Source organism: Amblyomma americanum, chromosome 3 (assembly GCF_052857255.1).
Source record: "Amblyomma americanum isolate KBUSLIRL-KWMA chromosome 3, ASM5285725v1, whole genome shotgun sequence".
NCBI lineage: Eukaryota > Metazoa > Arthropoda > Arachnida > Ixodida > Ixodidae > Amblyomma > Amblyomma americanum.
The window spans coordinates 67,432,992-67,458,905 of NC_135499.1; the positions used below are offsets into that span (position 1 = coordinate 67,432,992).

The 25,914-nt window shown below is 45.2% G+C and overlaps 1 protein-coding gene across 1 annotated transcript in view; it reads left to right on the forward strand.

Moving 5' to 3' along the window:
• The window catches only part of LOC144124645 (glycerol kinase 5), a 166,778-nt gene extending 141,300 nt beyond the window's left edge, over nt 1–25,478 (forward strand). The window contains exons 12-17 of the mRNA XM_077657451.1: nt 7,376–7,480; nt 10,922–10,972; nt 12,436–12,479; nt 13,206–13,372; nt 16,942–17,075; nt 21,549–25,478. Coding sequence (XP_077513577.1) covers nt 7,376–7,480; nt 10,922–10,972; nt 12,436–12,479; nt 13,206–13,372; nt 16,942–17,075; nt 21,549–21,706 — 659 coding nt within the window. The 3' untranslated portion in view covers nt 21,707–25,478. The remainder of the gene's footprint in view (nt 1–7,375; nt 7,481–10,921; nt 10,973–12,435; nt 12,480–13,205; nt 13,373–16,941; nt 17,076–21,548) is intronic.
• The last annotated feature ends 436 nt before the right edge of the window (nt 25,479–25,914 follow it).

A 25,914-nucleotide genomic window follows, 5' to 3' on the forward strand; every position in this document is an offset into this window, starting at 1 on the left:
TTCCTCCGCTGTCGTCGTAGCGGGTGGCGTTTTGCTCTGCTACTACCTGCCATCAGGCCACCTGTTCACACGCCGACACTGGCGGGTGGCGTGTTATGCTGCCAGTTACTCTCCGGCATCTTCCAGTGGCAGCCACCTTCCAGTTGTTGATTCCTCCAGTGTCGACATGGCAGGTGGCGTTTCACTCTGCTACTGCCTGCCAACACAGCCACATTTCGGTTGCCCATTCCTCAGCTTGTGGAGAACCTGTTTCCCCCTCCGTTTCGACGCGGCCGACCGCCTTGATCATCGTCCGTCAGGTCAGCACCGGCTGGGTGAGGAGGGAAGCCTCCCTCACGGTGGAAGCGAAAGCAGCGAGGGGAGCGCCACCTCGAAGGCTGCGCGGAACTCCGCGGAACCGGTTAGAGTCTTTGGGATCCGGCCAGCGTTACGAGCAGTTGCAGCAGCACACTCTCGTCAGCTTGCGCGGCTGGCACACGGAGATCCGTTGTGCCTTGCCGCTGCACTTCTGTTGCAGGCACGAAGCGAACGCAGCAAACGCGCGCTCTCGTCACCATCCCCAGCAAATGCACGGGGATGGCTTTGCCTCAACAATGCGGCGCGCACGGAAAAACCCGGCCTTCATTGTCGGCGCATACAAATGTTCGCCGCAGATACCTCCGAAGTCGCGCCCCTGCCCCAACCGGTAAGTCGTATTAGGAATGGCCGCCAGCTGGTATTAGGATTGGCGCCAGCATGTCTCGAGAATTGCCACCAAGACAGAATCTCTCGCCATGTGTCTGTGGGGTGCATTTACCGCGCTCGCCAGGTCGTTGCTGCGTGGGACAAGCGGGGACCAGGGTTCTGCGAAAATCCCTTTAAGGAGTCGCTGCCACGGGCCGCGAAGTGGTTCCGGCTGTCTTCCGATTTTCCCCGACGTCTCCACCGACCCGACTACCCCTGGCCTCAGGGGCACAGCACCAGCATGGGAACGGATCGCCACAGTGGGTTGTCTGCAGGCTTCGCCGGCCATCGCTAATGGCAGAACCACTGGGGATTATCTGCGCCTCGGTTTCTTCGAAGTTCACCGACCGGCGGAGAGCGGGTCGACCACCTGACGTCGCCTGCCAGCCTGACGGGGTCCTGGCCGCACACCCCTCTCCCTCGGGCTCAACTTATGCCAGGGGCGTGTCCATGTGTGCGGAGATGTCTGTTTGCATGTGATAGCGCAAGTTTTGTCGCTCTTATACTGCCTGTCAACACGCCACTTGTACACACGCCGAGAACGCCAACAATGCTTACGCTGGCAGGTGGCGTGTTATGCTGTTAACCACCCTCTGGGATCTTCCAGTTTCATCCACCTTCCGGTTGGCCATTCCTCTGCTCTCGCCGTGGCAGGTGGCGTTTCGCCCTGCTACTACCTGCCACGGTTGTCAGGTGGCATGTTACTCTGACTACGCCGACAATGACTACAGTGCGGAATCCATGAATGGGCATCTCAGAGCTGCGCTGCAAGAAGGAAAATGTGAGAACAAGCATACACAACACTTTTGCACTCACAATCACAGTGGATCATCAAAGGGTGTCTATCAAAGCTGTGTCCCTAGTAAAAACCAGTAAAGCCTTTGTCCCATGCGCAGCCAATGCCGCATCGCTCCATGGTCCAAGGACTTGCTCCAGGCACAGGACACTGCCCTGGCAGAGCCCTAAAGTACTTAGCAATGCCTTTTAGTGAGTGTTGAAAATCTGGCACCAGCAGACCAAATGTTCAAGATCTTCGCGAACACCACATGTCGGGCACATAGGGATGATTGATGTGCCAGTTCTATGAAGAAAGTCTTTGGTGTAAGAAACGTTCAAGCGAATTAGGTGTAGGCAATTACAGTCATGCATAGCTAATTTGAGTGACATGCGAAAGTCACTAGTGGGGTGGAAGCGAAGTAGGGGTCTGTATTGACGATCCCGTTCACACCACAGCGAGCGTTGCTTCTGCCAGGATTCAGCCACCACAAATCTTGCTCCTTCTGGCTGCTGGCAAGTTTTCTTCTCGTAAATAATTAGTAGGAATGAAAGCAGGAAAATTTAGGATATCGGTGCAGAGCAGGTGTTCTGCTTTAACGACGACGATGATGACCATAGTGTTGAAGAGTTTAGTGGTAACCTCAGAAGTATTATTACCGAATGTGCGATAGAAGTATGTAGTAGGGGTATCTATAGCCAGGATACTGGCAAGCTTGCTGAGGAGACGAAAGAGTTAAGAAACGCCTTTAACTAAAGCTGGCAGAACTGTGATGAATTATCTGCTGGCATGAGATAAACAACACAAGGAGCTGTAATATGGAGAGGATCCAGCAGGCTCTAAAAATGTGAGGTATGCTTAAAGCGATTAGTATTAGTCATTAGCCATTAGCAAAAATCAGATGTGCGCCCAAAGAGACAGGAAGGGCAATGCTATTACCAATATGAATAAGACAGTTAAAATATCCGAATGGTTCTACAGATATCTGTGTGGTAGCCGAAATGATTATGGTGTTAATGATAAAGCCAGTGGGGTGGCGGCATTAGATATCATGTCCGTAAAGAAAGAAGTTAAAATAGCCTGAGATACAATGTAAAAGGGGAAAGCGGCTGAGAAGAACGAGGTGACTGGAGGCATAATTGCCGGCGAAGGCAACTGATCAGGCAACTGCAGAGAAGGCAAGATGACGGATGCTCCCCTAAGGGAAGAGGCTGAATTTAGAACTATTTTCGATATTTACGCGAAAAATATAACCAGATTTTTGCGGCTATATATATATTTATGCACATTTTGGCACAGTACATAATTTTAAACTACCTGTTGTAGTTGCTTAAAAAAGACATCACCCTCGTAAGTCATTAACGCGTTACTAAATAATTGGAGAAAGTGCATGTTTGTTGATACAAACGTATTCACAAAAGCTTTTTTGTGCAATAAAGTTGTTAATTTTTGTAGCCTTGTACTTGTAAAATAAAAGTTAAACTTCGGAGTCATCATATTAATTGATTCATTTCCAACATATCGTTGGTGGTCCCCGGGAGAAAGAGCTGTGGATAAACAGTTGGAGGATGCCTGGGGTCTGTACAAGTAAGTAGCGTACAGAGTGCCGCAGTGAAATAACAGTTCACAAAAAAATAGTCGCACTTTGGCAGAGGTGTCATTCAATTTTAATTTCGAACGAAAAAATTGTCACAAACTGCTTTTTTTGGCACAGATGTCAGGATCGAAAGCAAATTGGCAAGGTTACAAATAGCACTGAGCGATGTTATTAAGAGAGGAGAATTATTAATGAGCGTCACTTTTCTTGAAGAAATAAACATGGAAAATTTATAAGGCCGTCATCAGATGTACGCAAAGCATTTCTTACAAAAATATTTTATAAAAATTATTGCACCCATACATGAAAGCATTAGGAGCTTAACAGCACTCTTTTATGTCTCGGGAGTGTTGTGCAAAACACAGTTGTTCTGATATCATTAATTACGGAATGCCAAAGCGATGAGTGATGGCTATAGGGATGTGCGAATATTCAAAATCTTCGAATATTGCATCGAATATCGGCCGATTCGGCTTGGTGAGTGAATCCAACACTGAATATTGGAAAGTAGTCGAAACAAATCGAATAACCTTAAGTGTGCAAATAATTTTCAAATGTAAGACAAAGTTCGAATCGGGCACACCGTAGTTTTCTTCGACAGCGCGTTTCAAAAACAGGGCCCACTCCGACGTCGCACAGCATGCTGCCGCGATTCTTCTGCACATTGAGCGCCGCGATGCGGCCCATTCGTGTGGAGGCAGTCACGATGCTCGAACATACGTACTGGGCGACGCAGCAGGGTCCAGTCAGGTCCAGCAAACTGTGCCTTCATGCCAGATATCGGAGCCCATATGTCATAACTCTCGTCCCTGTCATCACCCTAGATGTGGCGCTTTAGGAAATAAGGGACTCAAAGGGGTCGAGAGGTTTGTCCTTTTGTTGACTCGCTGATTTTCCACAACCATTAGTCCTTCACGGGACTAGCTGCAAAGGGTCTAAGTGTTGGTCTCCTAGGAAAGGGGAGAGAAGTTAGTCCACGGGAGCAGCTGCTTATAGAAAATTGAAAACGAAGCCTGATTTCTGGGATATTTTTGAGCGGTGTAGTTTCCGACAGCAACAATCACATATACAGTTAAACATCGCTACAATTAAACTGACGAGGCACGCGAAAAATTTCGTTGAGGCGAGAACAGCCCAAAAACACTGTCAGGTTGGACAACGTTGTCCCAAAACATCATTATTCCCAAAGAAGTCGGTCAGCTTCTTTTGCTTCTTTTCTTTTCACACAAGTGCCGTGGCGCGACTTCCGCACTCGGTGAGCAGTTGCATCGTGACGCTGTCATCGTGCGCACCAATAAATTTTCAAATGCTTCTATCACTTTTAGTGCAGATGGTGGTGCTAAATCCCCTGCGTCGGTGTGGCGAACGCCTTCAGTTATGGCTTCATCACTCAGCGCCTCGGAAGAAAGGAACTCCCGCTTCCTAGAGAAAGTCACCATGCTCGTGTCGATTGCAGCGCACAAGCACGAGTGAAAAAAACAGGGCAAATGCGCTGCAGCTGTTGCCAGGCTGCTGCGTCCTTTGGCGACGGATTGGTTGTGGCTCTGGGTTGGCAGAAAACGGGAGCTTGCACCCGTGCCTTGTCGCAAGGCAGCCAGCCCGATTGTCATCACCACCAAGCAATGGCGGTCTTTATGTGCGTTTGAATGAGTGGATCAATTGGTTCCATCAAAAGTTAGTGAAACAAAGCAGCGTGGACCTACGGTACCTCTACCTCTACTTGCTTAATGCTAACTCTTACAACTGATATGTTGGATGCGTATTGAAGTGCTTAGTACCTACATGCTGGTCCACTTTTTTAGCTACCGGTTGCGATCGGTTCCACGAGGCCTTTGTCTTGGGCAGAGAAGTCTATCGGTTTCAGCACGGACAGCGGCGGTGTTCTCACTGACCGTAGACAACATCCTGCGCTTGGACAGATTGAATGCTATTACAGTCGAGGTCATCTCACATGATTTTAGTGTGCTGCTATGCTGTGGCTCATCCCGCCGTCTCTTTCTCAGCACTTAGTCCATTGACTTTGCTCATGCCATGCATTTGTGGCAAGAGGCATGCCGTGTGCAAACTTAGGAACTAAAGACCGGTTTTGAGGATTAAGATTATCTTTGTTACTTCCCTAGGCCAGTTTTTTCTTAAATTGAGTTTGTTTGCCATCATCGTTATTAAGAAAGGGTAATTTTCAATGCTCAAGAAATGACGCACTAAGAGTTAATATTTTCACGTAGTGATGATGACAGTCTTGTAGTCAGGAGGACGCCGAAAGGCTCCTGAAATAAACTCTTGATTGCGTTGGCTTGCGCCCTCAAGTAACTGTGCAACTGAGTGGCGGTGATATCAAAAAACCTGCTGGCCGCATTAATTTAAAGCTGACAAAAAACCCGAGAAACAACGCGTTAAAGTTGCGTGCCGCCAGCTTTGAGCATGAACAAACTAGAAACAACAAAGAGGCAATTAAAAGGTGAATATAAAATCGAATTTGAAATCAAAATTAAAATAATACTGGTGAAACAGAAAGGCCGCATAACATTTCATATCATATGTAAATCTCCTTCATACAGCGACCAAACTATATTTGTTGTTGCGACTGAAGGAAGAATCAAAAGGAAAGTGCACGGGCCGGCCCACTGGCTCAAGCTGAGTCACAATCACGGCCACTTGCAGACAGTAGGAGAGTTAAAAGAGATGTGAGAGGAAAGATTGAAATACAAGACGCGCGCGTCGCAACAACCGCACGTCATCTGAAGCGACGAGGACGGTTTAGCAACAGATACACCCAGCCCCGTAGGGCCAGGAAGCCACCCCCCAACCTCCCCTCCCTTTATTTGTACCTGTACAAATAACACTGCCTTGTACAATCCCACAGAGCCTCCCAGTCCCCCGCCTGCCATTTCCCCCTGTCATTGCTCCACTGTAGTCCACCTGGCTCACCTCCCGGGACCCGATCCTAACGCGCCCTCTTCACTTTGGCGCAGGACCTGCTAAACGACTGTAGAGTTAGCGTTAGAGTGGAAACCTTTAACGCGAAGCGACGGCTTGCATCATACATTCACAAAGAAGACATTGAACGCCACCCTCGACGAAGCTAAGGTTAGGCCTATCCGCAGGCAGGCAGGACATTAAATCAAGCACTTGTAGGTAAGCTGCGACTTTGCACCTACTGTCTAATCATTGTCAGTGGGCTTCGCGCTTGTAGCGTCAGATGCAAAACTGGCACTCTCAATGACCAAAATTAACAGCTTTCGGCATGACGCAGTGTCTGTATAGCTGGCCGGTTCACCTTGCGTTTCGACAGGAAAACAGACGCTGGTGAAAGAAATACGTCACGCGGGGTTCCGGTGGAATCCTCCGATACGGGCAGAGCATATATATATTGCTCCACCGAGCGATCTGTGATCGACGACTGATCCTTATCTTCCACTGGAGCATGCAGCCCGTGTTCCCATACTGCCATTGAAATTGGATTCTGCCATGAAGAGCAAGAAGAGAACTGAACATTGTACTCTCATGGCTGCTCGACGGAACTCTTTCACCGACGGGATTGGTGGCTTTTGCCTTTCCGCGTGTGTGTTCGTGATCTACAGCGTAGTTTTTGAAGCTTGGTTAAGCTGTACTACCATAAATTCTGCTTCTTGTTCGATCAGCATCTGGTGTGTCATGGAGCTTGCAATCTTTGATGGCAATGTGGTGCAGCTGGTGATCTGGTTTAAGGAAGCAAAGAAAACGGTTACTCAGACCAAAACCAATGGAATGCTATAAGGTATCAGAAAGCACACTGCAAAAGCTGTCTTGTTAGCACATTTCATTCTCCCGTCGTACGGGATGAGCAGCAATATTGTAACTCACAAAAGAGAGTGGGAAAGGATCTCGTTGATGTGTCGAGTGTCTGGTTAATGAGCCTGATGGATGGGGTGAGAAGTCTGTACTAGCAGTCCGTTGTTTGCGAAGGGGCAAAAAGCGGAGGCGTGTCCCACCTTTGCAATAAGTGCTCCGTGGACGTCGCCAGATCGCTGGCTGGATGTTGCACCTGACACCAGCACGTTGTAATTCGCAATGGAAATGGTTTGTGACAGTCCAGAGAGGAGGTTTTTCGATATCTTCCTTGCCCTGTGCAGTGGTCCGTGTGAAGTGGTTGGATATTCTGATTCCATTAATCGCGTCAGGGGTGACGATATGTAAGAGATGTAGTTACTGTGGGTGCAATACATCGAAAAAAAAATAAAACTCCTGCATGGGAAGTGAATGGGCACTCGTCCCCATTTTATTAATTTTATGTTTTTCAGGCGTCTACCCGGTGGTGGGCTGGAAGATTGGCGACGAGGTGACTTACTTCGCGGAAGGCAGCAGCTTTGACACTGGCACGGTCATCGACTGGGCCCAGGGCATCGGTAAGTGATCCCCGCATAAGCCATCCCTTTCAAAACTTTTTTGACAGTCCGCAGACTTTTTTCAGTGAAGTGTATAGACATTCATAGACCAATCTATAGACCTTTTCACGACCCTGGGGAAAACCAGTCTTCTGGGCTGTGGGAAGACGTTGGGGAGTTAAATCGTCAACTCTTTCCTGTATTACAAGGTGAAAAGGTCTATGGGCAGTACAGATTGGATAGACAGTTTATACACAATCTACAGATTTATCCCAAAGCATGAGGGAGTCTAACCCGACAGACAGAATAGAACTAGCAGAGCTATCGAAGTTATTTAATAAGCGCAAAGGAGGGGTAGCCTACTTAAGGAAGTTTAATATGGAGAGAATCGAGCATGCTCTAAAGAACGGAGGTAGCCTAAAAGCGGTGAAGAGGAAACTAGGCATAGGTAAAAGCCAGATGTATGCATTAAGAGACATGGAGGGCAATGTCATTAGCAATATGGATAAGACAGTTAAAGTAGTCGAAGAGTTCTACACAAAGTTATGCAGTAGCCAGTGTAGTCACAACATTAATGAGAGACACAGTAGCGCACAGCAATGCGTCATCCCGCCAGTAACGAAAGACAAAGTAAAAAAAGCCGTAGGAGCAATGGAAAGGGGAATGAATGAATGAATGAAAAAATTTATTGTTAAGGAGGATTTTAAAGGGAAAAGCAGCTGGTGAGGATCAGATAACAGCAGCTCTTCTGAAGGACAGAGGGGAGATTGTGCTTGAAAAACTAGCCACCCTATATGCCAGTAACATTTGTTGCCGGGCTAGTTAGATATACATGTTACACTACAAGAAACAAGACACTACAAACCACACGAGACAGGACAGGACGACGATACAGGTGCCTGTATCGTCATCCTGTCTTGTCTCGTGTGGTTTGTAGCGCCTTGTTTCCTGAAGTGTACCTGAATACGCAATGCCTTCAGACCTGGACCGTACCAGAAGCTTGGAAGAATGCGAACATTATCTTAATTCATAAGGAAAGGCACGCCAAGGACTTGAAAAATTACAGACCGATGAACTTACTGTCCGTTGCCTACAAGGTATTTACTAAGATAATCGCTAATAGATTCGGGGCAAACTTGACTTTAACCAACCAAATGATCAGGCTGACTTTCGTAAAGCATATTCCAAAATATATCATATTCACGCTATCAAAAAGGTGATAGAGAAATTCGCAGAATATAACCAACCCCTATATATAGCCTTCATTGATTACGAGAAAGCATTTGACTCAGTGGAAATCTCAGCAGTCATACAGGCATTGCGGAATCAGGTTGTAGAAGAAACTTATGTCAGAATACTGAAATATATATATATATATATATATATAATATCAACTGCACAGCTACCGTAGTCCTCCGCCAAAATCAGCAATAAAATTCCAATAAGGATGGGTGTCAGGTAGGGCGACCCGATCTCGTCAATGCTATTCACCGCCTGTTTACACGAGGTATTGCCAGGCCTCAATTGGGAACGTTTGGTGATAAGAGTTAAAGGAGAATACCTAAATAACCTGCGATTCGGTGATGAAATTGCATTGCTCAGTCACTCAGGGTATGAATTTTAAAGCGTGATCAATAACTTAGACAGGCAGTGCATATTGGTGGGTCAAAAAGTTAACAAGCAGAAAACCAAAGGTTTGTTCAACTGCCTTGCAAGGAAGCAGCAGCTTATAGTTGGTAGCGAGGGGCTGGAAGTTGAAAGGGAATGCATTGACTTAGGGCAGGTAGTGACCGCAGATCTGGTTCACGAGAGTGAAATAACTAGAACAAAAGAATAGGGTGCATCGCCTTTGGCAGGCTCGCTGCGAATGGATGCAGTCCTTCAACACAAAGCTCTCACGAAATCTGAGTCCACATACTAACGCACTGCCTGCTTATCAGTCGCTTGCATCGACCGTAAATTTATTCTGGTGGGCATCAGCAAACAGCGGAGTCACGTCATCGCCGTGACACCCCTCATCCTCGACGCCTGTTTTGATTTCTGTAATTAAATCTACTCCTCTATGGAGCCTCGACAGCAACTCCGCATTCCTGAAGGGGCAGTGCCACCTTTCTCGGTGGAGTCAGAGAAACGTGCCTATTCCTGCCAAACAGCGTGATCATCAGCCTGTCAGGTTCATATTAGTAACATGTTCTTCATATGCTAAACAAATGAAGTGCTTTTTCAGCAAGCAGCCGTGGTCACTGTTGCGAGATATAAAAGGTGTCCTGTGTAGCATGCTGTAGGGGTGGAAAATAAGGTATATGAACGTTGCGCTATTTTCAAATCAAACATTATTTTATGCACTTATGTCGATTAGGAACGAATACCTCTGACTTTAAGGCCTAACTAGGCGAAGTTATGCGGAGGTGAAGTTTACATCTCGGCGATTACAGTTTACATTAGGCGAAGTTTACATCTCGCTAGATTTAGCACTTCGAAGGCATCTTTTCCCCCTGCAGAGTTACTGTGAAATCTTTTTTTGCAGTAACGCTCTCCCTGCGCCAACTGGTATACTTCTGTCTGTGACGTTTAAGGCTGCCTTCAACGTTATTGGGCCCGAATAAAGTGCTTCATGGAATGCGAGATGAAAACTCTCGTGGTTCGCTAGCCCATCACTGTCATCTGTTCGTCGCTGACATACACAGAATAGTGGTGTCTCATAGCGAAGCTATTCTTGACCTTTACCAGATACCAGGCTGCCTAGTGTTCAAAACTGTTCATACTTCACAATACTGGATATTGTCCCAGGCAAAGAAAGGTTATCAACTTAACTGGCCCTGAAGCTATCTGCAACACAAAAGCTGCAGAAGGAACATCACGGAAAAGAGAAAATCGTAAAATTGGTAACTGCTATGGTGTTTATGGAGGAAAACTAACAACCGCAATGTTACTGTGGATTTTGTGGTCACAAAAGCGCTTTTGCAGCTTTTTTTGCACTGACGGTGGCAGTCTGAAGCAATTTGTAAAATTTGTAAATTGTCTTTTATTGACTGTAATTTGCACTGAGTGTGGAAGTGCAGAGGAAACCAGTGCTCGTAAATTCCAGTTAATGCAATAAACAGTTTAGGGATAATGTCATGACAAATGACAGCAAGAAGTCTGATAGTCATTTTGAGGAAAATGAAATGTAAAATGTGAGTGTTTCGGTAATTTTTACTCGAATTGAATTATAACATGCCAGGGGGGTGTAGATAACACCCTTCTAGAAAGCTGAAATAGTCGGCTAGCAGCCAGACCGGACAGCAGGCCAGCTATCGTTTGGAGCATGCAACGAAGTGTCTCAGAACTTTCAAGACTTGGCTTATGATAATGGAACGCCCTGTATGAAGATGATTGATGCACCTTTTGGCTGGCTGGTGTACTTCCCCCTCCCCCTCTTTTTTTGTTGTGCTCGGCTGTGATATTTTGTTTTAACCGCAGGTCTGATCCAGAATGCGGAGGAAAGTGCCTCCGTAGCAGACTCTGTTCAGAGTGAGTACGGCCATTTTGTGTATATCTTCGTGTCAGGCTGTATCAGTTGCCAGCAAAAACACTTGTTTTTGTGAGAGATGAGATTGTGTTTAATTGCCATTTTGGGGAGCCTAGCCTATCGGATTACGCCTAAAAAGTGAACCCTTGAAGACACACTCTTGGGACTAGAATAGAGAATGTGAACTGTTATGCACACAAGATAAAAAGCTCAAATTCTGAATAAATATGGCAGGTAGCTCAATGATGAACTGACGTGTAAGTGCTTAGGGACATCTATTTTTTCGGGGAATGACACTTGTAGTATTTTCTCTCTTCATTTTGGGGCAGAAAAAATTATCGGCGTTTTGTTCCTGGCAATTATCATTCACCTGTAGAGGTAAAGGTTGAGATCTCGGAAGCACGCAGTGGCTCAGCTCAGCATGTCCGACCAGAAGTGGCAAGCTGCCTTCCTCTATTTCGCAGACTCGCTTCTCACTGATCTCTGCTATTTCCGATTGCTTTCCTTGCTAGCAGGTTGCGAAGTGAACAAGCTGACCTTCATTAAATGATTTTTCCAGCTCGCGGTATATTAACCTGTAGTCTAGGCACCACAGCAAAGAAGTCGCTAAAGGTTAAAAAATGGTTCAGTTCACAGAAGGTGCCCTACCGAAGTGGCCCAGACCAGGCCCAGATGCGCAGCTTACTGGTCGCAATATACTTCGCCAGCACATAATGCACAGAGCCGACAACGAAAGCCTGAGAGCTCATATGTCGGTGCTGACGTTAGAAAATGTTTAGCAACTGTCACCCTTTTCTGGTTGTGCTAAATTTTCTTGCCGCAAGCAATTCACGAAACAGGGTTGATAATGGGGGCTTCTGGTAAACCGGAGACGTGTTAATGTAGACGTTGTACCGGTATACCGGACGCCAGGTGCGCACGCGCAGTGGCCCCGCTGGCCTCATCCATCACTCTACATGCGCAGGAAGTGTCCGGGAAGCTGGTATTCGCCTCCGGTTTGCAAAAAGACGTTTAATGTCCGTGTCATGTTTTTTTTTTCTTATGGAAGAGCAGCTGAGACTGAACGGCACTGGCCACTGCGCTGATTGAGTCTTCTCTCTGGTGATGTAGAATTAAATGTACAGTAAAAGTATACAGAAATAATGGTGCTTAGAGCCAGTTTGACTGCTCACCAACCCTTTCAGCATGTCCACATGGAGGTGGTGCTCACAAAAATACAGACTGCTTCGCAGAGGCTGTTCTCGAAGGTCAGAGCTCTGAAAGTGATGGATTCATATTCTTAGAGCCCATGTGGTTGAAGATCATGATGTCGGGCAAGTTGGCACATTTTTCGGACACGCGACTGCTCACGGCCACAGTGAAGTACGCTTTCCAGCCAGTGGTACACAGCCTGGTGGCTTGCCACTTCCTGTCCACTGAAGTTGTCCTGAAAGAATACCTGCAGCGTGGTTTCCTCTTTTCGCAGGTTCTGCCGGGGTCTTCTTCGTTCCGGCGTTCAGCGGGCTCCAGGTTAGTGCTGCGGTTAGAGCAAAGCGACCTTGCAATGCCCTAGCGGCTCTGGGGTTAGTGTACTAGAATGAGGGTTCAAGTATCCGAGCAAACATGAGCGCATTATAGCACACTGTCTATTCTCTGGTAAGTTTCCTTTCACAAGTGTTTCGCAAGGCTGTCTAGCGAGGCTGCGCGATTGCTTTCTTGCACCAGTGAAAAACAAGCGAGAGGTGCAGGTGCTGGCGTGAAAGATTAATATTGTGATTTGCTGAGACCAGCGGCTGGCACGGTTTCACGAAGACCGGTCGCCACGCGTTGTAAACGAAACTAAGCGGCATCTTTAAATTTGGTTGCAATGTTCGGGCAGTTTGCATGCCTGTTCGTATCGTACCATCTGTATTTCACTCTCATGGCACAGCTGGCAGGTGTGTGGCAGGTGTAGCCTTCGTCTATAGGTTCTGAAGGAAAATAATGTAAGTTAATCTCTGTGGCTAACCTCCGTGCTGTAGCCTCCATGTAGACATGTTTTTTCTAAACTCTAGTTTCCCTTCAATGCGAAGCCTTCAAGGTGGCGCAACCGAATCCTCAGCCGAGTGCAGCGCAAGGCTGTCGCCGCCTGCCCAGCGGAGGCTTTGCAGAGTGCGCGAGGCCTGCGCTGCACTCGGTATCAGCGGCGGGCGGGGGGGGGGGGGGGTGTTTGCTGTTTCCTTCTCGCTGCAGTGCCATGTGTCACCACCCTTGCAGGCCCCGGTGAACGACGCGTATGCCTCTACGGGCTTCCTGGGCCTGTCGGCGTCCGCGCAACCCGCACACCTGGTGCGCGCCATGCTTGAATCGCTGGCCTTCCGTGCTTTCCAGCTGCATGCTCTGCTCAGGGACACCCGCGGGTTGTCTGCTACTGGTCGTGTCAGGTGAGGACGGTCATCAGCTCCTTCTCTCCATTTTAGTGCGCTAGTGTGGTCTGTCGACTTCATAAGTATATAACTTCTCTTGAATACTGCCTTTCTCGCAAGAGTTACATATATATATATATGCAAAGTTGTATATATGCAAAACGCTATTACCTTCGGTGCTGTGGCTCAACAAAATTTGGCTATTTCGACTAGTTACAACCACTGGAGGGGTTGCTTTGCCTGCATACTTTATGAAAGGGCATGTATTTTAGCGCGATGTAGCCAAATTTTGTCGTGCCGCAGCGGCAAGAGCAATGGCGTTTTCGAAATTATAAAAATTGATATGGCTAGTATTAACGGCCGGCTACGAATCTCTAATTGCAATCAGGTGCCTATTGGTAATAGTAAAGAAGTTAACTATTAGAGCCTAGTTAATCACTCAGCTAGATAAGATGATTCGCCTGTTTTTTGACGTCCGCCAACGCTGGCATTACTCTGCAGGAAAAAAGTTCTGTTTAATAGGGGAAAACTTCTGGTCAATAGTGCCTTCCTCAGTACAGTTGCATATATATATATATATATATATATATATATGTGTGTGTGTGTGTGTGTGTGTATATATATATATATATATATATATATGTATATATATATATATATATATATATATATATATATATATATATATATATATATATATATATATATATATATATATATATATATATATATATATATATATATATATAGCAGACAAGTTAAAGGAAATGAGGGGCCCGTTTGACAAATTAATGAAGGGGGCCAACAGTCACCGAAACCAAGGTGCATGGGGGAACGTTATTATTATTATTATTATTATTTTTTAATGTGTTATGCTTATGAGTGGGATAATAATACTTAGATTAATAAATTGCTTAAAGAAAATTACTTATAAAGCAGCAGAAAAAACAACCATGCCGCCGGTGGGATCCGAACCCACGACCTCCGAATATCGCGTCCGGTGCTCTTACCAACTGAGCTACGGCGACGGCTGTCCAATCTGCTGCTCTCGTGGGTATTTATGTTTACTAGGTGTAAGCGAGCCTTGAGAGTGTTCACCAGCGCCACCCTCGACCATAGCGGCGGACGTAGCACGTCCTGTAATACCGCGAGCGTGACGTAGAACGTCAACTAACGGTGAGGGCGGAAACTGTGGGAGAGCCCTCTTATGCTACCTATGGCATCAAGACTGCCAGAACCGAGACCCTCGTTAGGCTATTAGCAGACAAGTTAAAGGAAATGAGGGGCCCGTTTGACAAATTAATGAAGGGGGCCAACAGTCACCGAAACCAAGGTGCATGGGGGAACGTTATTATTATTATTATTATTTATTTATTTTTTTAATGTGTTATGCTTATGAGTGGGATAATAATACTTAGATTAATAAATTGCTTAAAGAAAATTACTTATAAAGCAGCAGAAAAAACAACCATGCCGCCGGTGGGATCCGAACCCACGACCTCCGAATATCGCGTCCGGTGCTCTTACCAACTGAGCTACGGCGACGGCTGTCCAATCTGCTGCTCTCGTGGGTATTTATGTTTACTAGGTGTAAGCGAGCCTTGAGAGTGTTCACCAGCGCCACCCTCGACCATAGCGGCGGACGTAGCACGTCCTGTAATACCGCGAGCGTGACGTAGAACGTCAACTAACGGTGGCGCTGGTGAACACTCTCAAGGCTCGCTTACACCTAGTAAACATAAATACCCACGAGAGCAGCAGATTGGACAGCCGTCGCCGTAGCTCAGTTGGTAAGAGCACCGGACGCGATATTCGGAGGTCGTGGGTTCGGATCCCACCGGCGGCATGGTTGTTTTTTCTGCTGCTTTATAAGTAATTTTCTTTAAGCAATTTATTAATCTAAGTATTATTATCCCACTCATAAGCATAACACATTAAAAAATAATAATAATAATAATAATAATAACGTTCCCCCATGCACCTTGGTTTCGGTGACTGTTGGCCCCCTTCATTAATATATATATATATATATATATATATATATATATATATATATATATATATATATATATATATATATATATATATATATACACACACACATACATACATACATACATACATACATACATACATACATACATACATACATACACCAAAAGTGATTTCTGGCAGCTGATTTGGTCAATATAATATAAAATCACCAAAAGTTGAATAAACATAACAGGATTTAATTCACGACGTTTCGGCTGGAGGACCAGCCTTTCTCGAGTATCGGCAGTGGAAAAGGCTGGTCCTTCAGCCGAAACGTCGTGAATTAAATCCTGTTATGTTTCTTCAATTTTTGGTGATTTTATATATATATAGAACAACCAGGGTAGCAACCCAACCCAAGCAACCCATGTCCCAATGATGGCAGCATGCAGCATCGGCCATAGAAGGGCTGTGGCGGATCGCTTGACCGCTGCACTACTGCGCAAGGAGTGGTAGGAAGACACCCAGGGATCTGTGAATTGAGAGAATGACCAATTCCGCATACATGGACATTAAGCAGTTATTTCCACCCGAACAACTACTATCCGTGAACATTGAACCGGAACACCAGAATAGAAGGGAAAGGCGAACTGCCAGCACACCTGATCCGCATTTGTCCTAACTGCGGAAATCGATCATCCAACAGTAGCGGAACATTTCCTCGTCAAAATCAAGCATGCTGCAGAGTTTTAGAATGCAAAAGACAGTTGTGTAGCATGTGCAGCCAGTTCTTAATGAAAATAGTCTTCTCAAACTCGCATTTCGAGTGCGCCAGCACTACATGGGTCACGAGCAAAAATGCCATTATGTGTCCTGGTGAAGCTCGGAATAAGTAATGCAGCCACCGGTGGGTCTTGTGAAAGACCGAGGTTGGTTTTCCCTAGCTACCTCTATTGACGAGCCATTAATTTAACTGCCACCTGTGACGTTGGGCAGGTTGTAATGATGTCACAATGTTCGCAATGTGTCACGTGTCGCAGCTCTATTAAACTAAGGCAAAGTAAAAGCAAAACAAAGATAAACAAACCTAAGCAAGGACAAACATGCTAATCCACATAAGTCGCCTTTAGCTGAACCAAGTGTATGGGGGGCCAATATTTTTCTCTTATTTTCCGACTTGCCGTGCACCCGGTGACACGCAGATAATCCATACATACTGTGTCAGCCTGCCATCACAAGCAAGTGGCTTGGCAGTGAGCATTAGCAAAAAGGGGGCACAATTGAGCAAACAGTGTTCGTGTCTAGAGCAAAACACAGGGCATGCCGACATCTACACTTGAAGTGAAGCCTTCTGTTGCAAGGCACGTACTACGGCACACGGGTCGCAGCGGCATAGGTGAATTTATGTCACTTGCTTCGTTCTGAAGGCAGGAAACTGTAGTGGCACGGCATTTTGAATGTTAACACGTTCTTTTATACTACGCCTAATGCTCTGTTCAGCCAGAAAACCTGTGTGTAAAGTTCACATGTAAGCGTGCAGCGCACGAAAAAACACCAAGACACATTTTGGCCTCTCGAGGCACCAACCTGCTGGCACTTCCTGTTCTGCTCAGGTTCAGCGGCGGCGTGGCGCAGAACCCGTTCCTCATGCAGCTGTTGGCTGACCTTCTGCAGGAGCCCGTCATCCGCTCTTCGAACCGAGAAAGCAGCGCACTTGGCGCCGCCTACCTGGCAGGTCTCGCGGTTGGTGAGTCGAGAAATGTGGGGATGCACACATGTGAGAAGCGATGACATAGAGGTAGAGCGTCCTCCTCTTGTGTAAGAGGGCTGGGGCTCGAATCTCGGTGTCACGCAGTTCTTCACCGGGTATGAAAAAATAGCTCTGCGTGTCGATGGAATTGCATAACCAGACCTGAGGGGCGGCCTCATCTCAATGACCAGATGCACTCACTCACTAGAACAGGATTTGGCCACCCTAGTGTAACACTTGGCCACAACCTTCTATGAACAAACCAATTAGCCCTCGGCCCTCAGTCCCCAGTAGCTGCAGAGCAACTGACGACGGTGGCGGTTAGAGCTATGACACAGCAGAAGGTGCTAAGAATTTCTGGCTCCGGACAGGCCGCCATTGGAATCTGAACCTGGCACTGTTTAACGCTAGAACCTTATCTAGTGAGGCTAGCATATAGCAGTACTGTTCTAGGAACTAGTAGGCATTAAATTGAGTGTCATAGTGCTTAGTGAAGTTAGGCGGACAGGTGAGGTGTATACTAGAGGACGGGCACATACTGTGCTATTGCACATTTGTTATTAAATGAGAACTAGGTGTGGGATTCCTCATTAATCAGTTTATAGCTGGCAACATAGAGGAGTTCTGTAGTATTAATGAGAGGGCAGAAGCCATCATAATTAGGCTCAATAGGAGGTACAAGCTGAAGGTGGCGCAGGCCTGCGCACCGACATTCAGCCATGATGACCAGACCATTGGAAGCTTCTATTATGACGTGGAACCGGCAGTGAAGAAAGTAAAATCGCAGTACACTGTACTGATGGGCGACATCAATGTGAAGGTGGCTAAGAATCAGGCTGGCGACCAGGTGGTAAGCGACTATGCTTTAGATTGTAGGACTAGCAGGTCACAGTTATTAGTAAAGTTCGCAGATAGAAGTAATCTACGGATCATGAATACCTCCTTCCTCAAACAGAGAACAGGAAGTGGATCTGGAAAAGCCCGAATGGTGTGACTAAAAATGAAGTCATAATATGCGTTGAACCTGCCATCGTTTAGGATGTGGACGTCCCCCGATAGGTTCGTTGTTGCGACCATAGTATGCTAAGGTCTTGAATTATGTTAGCCTTGAAGAGGGAACGGAAGACGCTAGTGAAAAGGAAGTCCATTAACGAGTTAGTGGTAAGATGGAAAATAGATAAATTCAGGATATCGCTGCAGAACAGATATTCAGCTTTAACTGAGGAAGACAATCTTAATGTTCATGCAGCGAACAATAATCTGACAGCTATCATTACGCAGTGAACAGTAGAAGTAGGCGGTAGGAGGATATCGGCAAGCTATCTCAGGAGACGCAAGATCTGATTAAGAAACGCCAAAGCATGATGGCGTCTAACCCTAGAGACAAGAGTACTGGCAGAGCTATCAAATTTAATAAATAAGTGCAAGGCAGCCGACATAAGGAAGTTTAATATGGTGAGAATTAAGCGTGCTCTAAAGAATGGAGGTAGCCTAAAGGTGGCAAAGAGGAAACTAGGCATAGGTAAAAATCAGATGTATAGGTTAAGAGACAAGGAGGCCAATGTCATTAGCAATATGGATAAGATAGTTAAAGTTGCCGAAGAGTTCTGCACAAATCTCTACCGCAGATAATGCAATCAGAATGTTATTGGCAGAGAAATTAGTGCACAGCAATGTGTCATCCTGCCAGTAATGAAAGTGGAAGTAAAGAAAGCCTTAGGAGCAATGTAAAGGGGAAAAGCAGCTGGTGAGGATCAGGTAGCAGCAGATCTGTTGAAGGACGGAGGGGAGATTGTGCTAGGAAAACTAGCCACTCTGTATACACGCAATGTTTTATGACCTCGACCATACCAGACGCTTGGAAGAATGCAAACATCTTAATTCATAAGAAAGAAGACACGAAGGATTTGAAAAATTACAGACCAATCAGCTTACTATCCTTCAAGGTATTTACTAAGGTAATCGCTAATAGAGTCAGGGCAACCTTATACTTTAATCAACTAAATGATCAGGCAGGCTTTCGTAAAAGATATTCCACAATGCATCATATTCACACTATCAGTCAGGTGACAATTGAGCAGAATATAGCAAACCCCTGTATATAGCCTTTGTTGATTACGAGACAGTATTTGACTCAGTGAAAACCTCAGCAGCCATATAGGTATTGCGGAATCGGGTGTAGAAAAGTGATATCTATACACTGGTAGATATATATAGCAACTGCACAGCTACCATACTCCTCCGTAAAGCCAGAAATAAAATTCCAGTAAAGAAGGGCGTTTGGCAAGGAGACATGATCTCCCAATGCTATTCACTGCCTGTTTATAGGAGGTATTCCGAGGCCTGAATTGGGAACAGTTGGAGATAAGGGTTAATGGAGAATACCTAAGTAATGTGTGATTCACTGATGACACTGCCTTGCTGAGTCACTCAGGAGGTGAACTGCAAATCATGATCAATAAGTCAGACAGGCAGAGCATAATGGTGGGTCTAAAAATTAACATGCAGAAAACTAAAGTAATGTTCAACAGTCTAGCAAGGGAACAGCAGTTCACAATTGTCAGTGAGGTGATTGAAGTGGTAAACGAATGCTTCTACTTAGGCCAGGTAGTGACAGCTGATCCGGATCATGAAAAGGAAATATCTAGAAGGATAAGAACGAGGTGGAGCGCATATGGCAGGTTCTCTCAGATCATGAATGGCAGTTTACCAATTTCCCTCAAGAGGAAAGTGTACAACAGCTGTATCTTACCAGTACTCACCTACGAGGAAGAAACGTGGAGGCTAACGAAAACGCCTCAGCTTAAGTTAGGAACAACGTAGCGAGCCATGGAAACAAAGACGATAGGTTTAACGTTAAGGGACCGGAAGTGGGCAGAGTGAGTGAGGGAACAAATGCGGGTTAACAACATTCTAGTCGAAATAAAGAGGAAGAAATGGGCTTGGGCTGGGCATGTAATGCGAAGGCAAGAAAACCGTGATCCTTGAGGATAACGGAGTCGATTCGAAGAGAAGGAAAGCGTAGCAGGGGGCGGCAGAAAGTTAGGTGGGGGGATGAGGTTATGAAGTTTGCAGGCATACGGTGGGCACAGCTGTCAAAGGACAAGGTTAATTGGAGAGTCATGGGAGAGGCATTTGCCCTGCAGTGGGTGTAGTGAGGTTGATGATGATGATGACGACGATACATGTGGGCCTTGTTCTGAAAAAATAACAATAATAAATTTGCAGGATTGTTACCACTGTGTAACGCAGGATTCAGCGGCAGCTGCTGAGGTGCTTTCACGTCACGGTGTATTAGGTGAAAAATTTGATAGTGAGTTATACCAGGTCTTTTACTTAAAGTTTTTTTGAATTTTTAAATATGGGCTTATCAAGTTAGAAGAGCGCTTTTTTGGGCATAGCGTTGGCAGCAGTGTAGCCCATCAAAGTACAGTGAAGATGTGCTTATAGTAGGGCGGTTAGCTAATATTGAGCAAACTTTTAAATATTACTGTTAATCTTGTAATTATTGAGAGGCATGTAGCACAGTGGGCGTAGTCAGGCTAATGATGATGATGATGATGTAGCGCACTGCAGGTAATCTCCATATCAGTTTTTAGAATTTCGAAGACGTTGTTACTCTCGGCGCTTTGACCCAACATTTGGCTATTTCGACGATTTTCGTGCACTGAAGGGGTGCTTTCTCTGCTAGCTTCTCGAAAGCGCATGTATATCTTGGGTAAATGCAGAGTGCTCTTATTATTTATCAAATATACTCGCCTTTCACCTAGAACTTCTTTCCGAGTCCTTGACAGTCATAAACGAAGCCTGTTGATCTGAGAAGTGGCAGCAGATGTGTTCGAGGGGTTGGACCAATGCCTGAATCTCAAAAACGAAGTCTATGGATGAGGTCTGGAAGGATGTAACAGCTGTGGGAGCAGTTACAAGGTAAAGTAACCACGTTGTCACACGTGATGCCACTGGTTTGCAGACCACTCAGCGTGGTGCATTGCCATGGCGAGTTCCAGTGACATCGTAACGTCAAAATGCACTCTGTTTAACCTCGTACGTGTGTACTATCAGAAAGAAATGAAACTCGAACAACAAAATTGAACCACGGGCTTCAAAATACGCAGCGCTTAGCCAGGAGAAGCTCAATACTAAGTACTAATATTTTTATCTTGAAACCGCGAATACTCTTTTACAGAAGTCTTATTTAACCTCGCTCATTATTTTCAATCCAGGAACTAATATGTTGCTTTTCTTGTGTTGCCATCTGTGATATCTTGTTCGCGTTTCATTTGTTGCTGATAGTACGTCAGTGTGCACCCAGTTTTTTTTGCAGCTGAGCTGTTGTCTAACTTGAAGGAATTCCATGCTACAGCAGTGTTTGCTACCGAGTTCAGGTTTTCGAAGTTGCACCACTTGTTACAACTTGTTTTTAGAGAAAAAAAAAATGTGGCATTTCTGATGGGTAGCTCTTTTATGCAGGGTTTTGGAAAGACCTTGCGGAGCTGCGGAGCCTGCAACCAGAAGGCACCGTCTTCGAGCCAAGAGTAGAGCACGCAGCTGCTTCCCGAGCTCTGTTCAATGACTGGTGTCGTGCACTCGAGCGCTTTACGCACTGGCACACGCCGACTGGCCCCTGACAGTCGCTTCGGAAGAAGGGTTTGGGCCACTCCCTCGCTTTAGAGAGGAGTCCTCCGGACAGCGATATTTGCTTATGTTCTTTCTGAATATCTTCTATGTTACGTCATGGACAGGGGCTTTTTAACCATCTTGCCCGGACAGAAAATGGAGCCTGGTTTGGTTGTTTGGTGACTGTCGCCTTTCTGTTCAGTTTGCTGTGCACTGCATTTTGCATTCAGTTAGTTGCTGTACCACACTGCCGGTCTTCATACTGGCTGAGTCATTTTATTATTTTTACCAGGGGACAGCTGCATGCATCATTTTGACAATTTTATGCTAACTCAGATATCAGGATGGCCCCTATGGCATGGCCGCGCTCCCATTTATATTTTTTGGGTTATTATCCAAGTTGTTGCAGTTTACTGTGCCATACAGTTTATGTAGGTGGCATGCTTCTTCGCTGTTGGAAATAATGTTCCATTTCTCATGTGATACTCGACTGGCTGTCTTTTGGGAAGATTAGCTACAATGTGTTCTCTTCTTGACAAGCCTTACAACAAAACTGGGAATAATTATCACAGCACACGCAACCAGTGTGTGCACATTCACTGCCCAAGATATGGTTTCAGCGCAGGCTATTAAGCCTAGTTCCCAATTTCGCATAGTGGTCGTCATCTGTGTCGCCTGGTCAGTGTGTTCTTTGTTTCTTTTTTTTTTTTTTGAAGGAAGGAAAGATGCAGCATCTTCCTCACTTCTGTGTAGCAGCATCTTCCTCAATTCTGTGTAAACTCCTCAACTGCACCATTAGAGAAGGCAGCAAGGAGGGAGTGAAAAAAAGGAAGTGAGAAAGAGACGCCCAAGTGGAGAGTTCTGAAATAATTTCTGTCTGCAGTAATGGTTGAGGGTGGTTCTGGTGAGCGATCTCAAAACGTTGGTCACACACAACATGAATACCGAGAAAGTACAACATTGGGCAACCTCCGACATAGTTCAGCTGGTAGAACTAGCAGCATGTGGTTGTTTTTATTCTACTTTTTAATCAAATTCCTTTCAGCTACAAAATGATTACACTACCAATTTCTCATTGATCAACGTCACAGATCAACGTTACCCTATGCTTTCCTTGGCTTCGATGACTGTTGGCTTCCTTAATACCAGATGTGTAAGGGAAAGTAAGTAATTTTCAGAAATAGGCTTTTTGACGTAAAAATATGGCTTTTGCCGCATAGTATTACCAGTGTTGGTGGACACCAGAAAACCAGTGAATCACTTTATAAGTAGTAATCTGGTTAACTAACTTTATAAAAATGTTTTAAACATTTAGAGTTAAGTGCCCAGTTGGAATTAAAGATTTGAAGCCAGTCTTTAGTAACAGCCATATCAGTTTTTAAAATTTAGGAAACACGATTACCCTTGGCGCTGTGGCTGAACAAAATTTGGTTTGGCTTTTTTGACTGGTTACATGCACTGAAAAGGTTGCTTTGCCTGCGTGTTTTTCTAAACTGCATGTATTTGGCACGATGTAGGCAAATTTTCTTGGGGCACAGTGCCGAGGATAATTGCGGTTACAAAATTCTTATAACTGATACGGCTATTAATAACGACCGGCTTCGAACCTTTAATTGCAACTGGGCACCTAACTCTAATAATTAAAAAGTTAATTATTTAAAATTAGATAAGCAGCTTACTACTTTAATCGATTCACTGTTTTCTGGTGTCCACCAACACTGGTAATACTATGCTGCAAAAACCTTATTATTACGCCAAAGAAACTATTTTTGAAAATTGCTTAGTCTTCCGTGAAGCACCGGTATACTTGAGTACCTGAGGCTATTCTTTGCCTTGACATCACACAGCACACAGGCACCTTCTGTACACTCCCCTCCTTTTCTCTCTCATGCTGGAAGAGGGAAGAAAGCAAGGGGGAGGGAGGTAGAGGGAGGTAGAGGAGTGCAGGGGAAGGTGGCGAAGAGGGAAGGGAAGGGCTGTGAAGAGAGGACATGTGGCAGTGCGCGGGGAGAGCGTTTGCACACATACACAGTGGTTCCCGAAAGTCACCTCTCACTCACATCGGGTTGCTTGATTCCCTTGTATCGCTGTGCAGTAGTGTCCACCTCACTGGTGACAACCACCAGCGGCGACATGGTACATTAGTCTCACAGCGTGAAGGCAGTGTATGCGGCCGAGGCGGATCATCATCCTCTGAACGCTGCACCTATGCTGGAATTTAAGCCACAGTTACAAACGTGCGGCGGGCTGAGCAAGGAATTAATGCTCTCGGGACGCTGCTTGCAAGCATGGTGCACGACAACACAAAGTACTGAAATCCGTGCACAGACATTTCTTGCACCATAAATTTAGCACTAATATTTTTGTAACCCTCTTTTAACATGAACACAATGGTGTTAGCCTTATGGATGGCATCATTGCGTTCACCATTTTGCTAACCACCTAGAGGTGGTCACTGATCATACCTTCCAGTAAGTGTGTGGTAATTCTTTATCATTGTATATTTATGTCATCATGCCTGATTTTTAAGATTCATTTTAATTGAAGTGAGTAGTTATCAATAATGCGAGGATTAGAACAGTCAAGAGGGCAACATAATAATGTGCTGGGACATAAGCAGCTACACCAGGTCGCCATTCTTTTATCATAATCTTCAGGATTTTATCATCACAACCTTCAAGTTTTTGCAACAAGTTGTAAGCTATACAGTACCTCTCTTACACATAAAACTTGGCTATCAATTTTTGCAATACTATTTCCTCAGTACATATGGAGGAAGCTTTTCATATAAAACCAGAATGGATGCACATAAAGGAAGCCGGCATGCATTTTATGTGCATATTGTAGCAATCCTCTTATTGCTCTTTCATTGTCTGCTCAACATTGTCTATCAGGCATCAGCTTGCTCATGACTTCCATTCACGAAAGAGCCAGAACACTTGCAATGCTGAGAAGTCGTCACAAATTTTGTCTTACGAGGTGTTGTATTTACACTTTGTGCACCAGACGGGTACACTTTGCTTAAGTGCATATCTGAATGGTTTGTTGAAACTGCTGCATATTGACACATATACACAATCATGCTTTCAACAGCAGTGAACGTGGTGGTTGCAGAAATTTTCTTTTAATTCTAAATCAGTCTGTTTCTTGCAGTATGTTCAGCTGAATTATTATTACCCGTTGCTTTTTCCATCGTGGTAGGAAGCTGCTGGTTTGTGCCTTTGGCATGCATCAACCAATTAGGAGTGCAGGGCAGTGCACTTGTCCATGTCTCCTTGTAGCCAACTAGCTTGTTCAGTCCCTGTGTGCATGTGTGTATGTGCGTGTGTATGTGCATGTGTGCGTGTATGTGTGTGCTCGTGCGCTCGGATGTTTTAGATTTTGCTGTCACTGGCACATGCATTTATCTGAATTTTTGGGTTCCTGCCCATTGGTTGCAAAGTGACACTTGGGCACAATTAAACATGCACTAAAGGAAAATGTCTGTAGAAATAGAAGCCACGCTATGCTCATAGATTACCCTTCTGGAACACTACTAACATTTTTCAGATGTGAGAACATGGCTTTGTTGCTAAAAAATTGCAGGTGAAGTCTCTGATTACCAAACCGGCAGACCGAGAGACTGGCAGGCACAAAGCGCTCTCCCACGTGCCAGCTTTCCCGCACTTTGGCAAGAAAGTGCGCCTTTTTGAGAGGGAAACATTTTATTATTTTCTTTTGTCGTTAGTTCGTGCGGACGCTTCCTTAGTACCTTTGGTACTAAGATTACTATTTATTTATTTTTTATTTATTTACAATACCCCTAAGGGCCCTCGTGCGAGGGTATTACATAGGGGGGGGCGATACAAGCATAAAAATATGGCACAGGCATTAGAAACAAAATACACGTAATAATTAATTAAAAACTAGTAATGTACACAAATAACAACAACAAACAACGCAGAAGAAAATACTCAGTAAATGCACATAATACAACAAAAATACCAAATCTGTTAGTCCATGGTTTGTTTTAACGAATGCTGAAACGATTGTGGGTTAACCTCAGTGGCTATGTGTGATGGCAAGTTATTCCAATCTATTATAGTGCGAGGAATGAATGATTTCGAGTAGAGCAATGAACGGCATGTGACGCGTTTTATTTTGTTAACGTGGTCGCGGCGAGGAAAGACTGCAGGGTGTGGCAAAAAGAAGTCGTCGTGGAGGGTGGGATGGTGATACA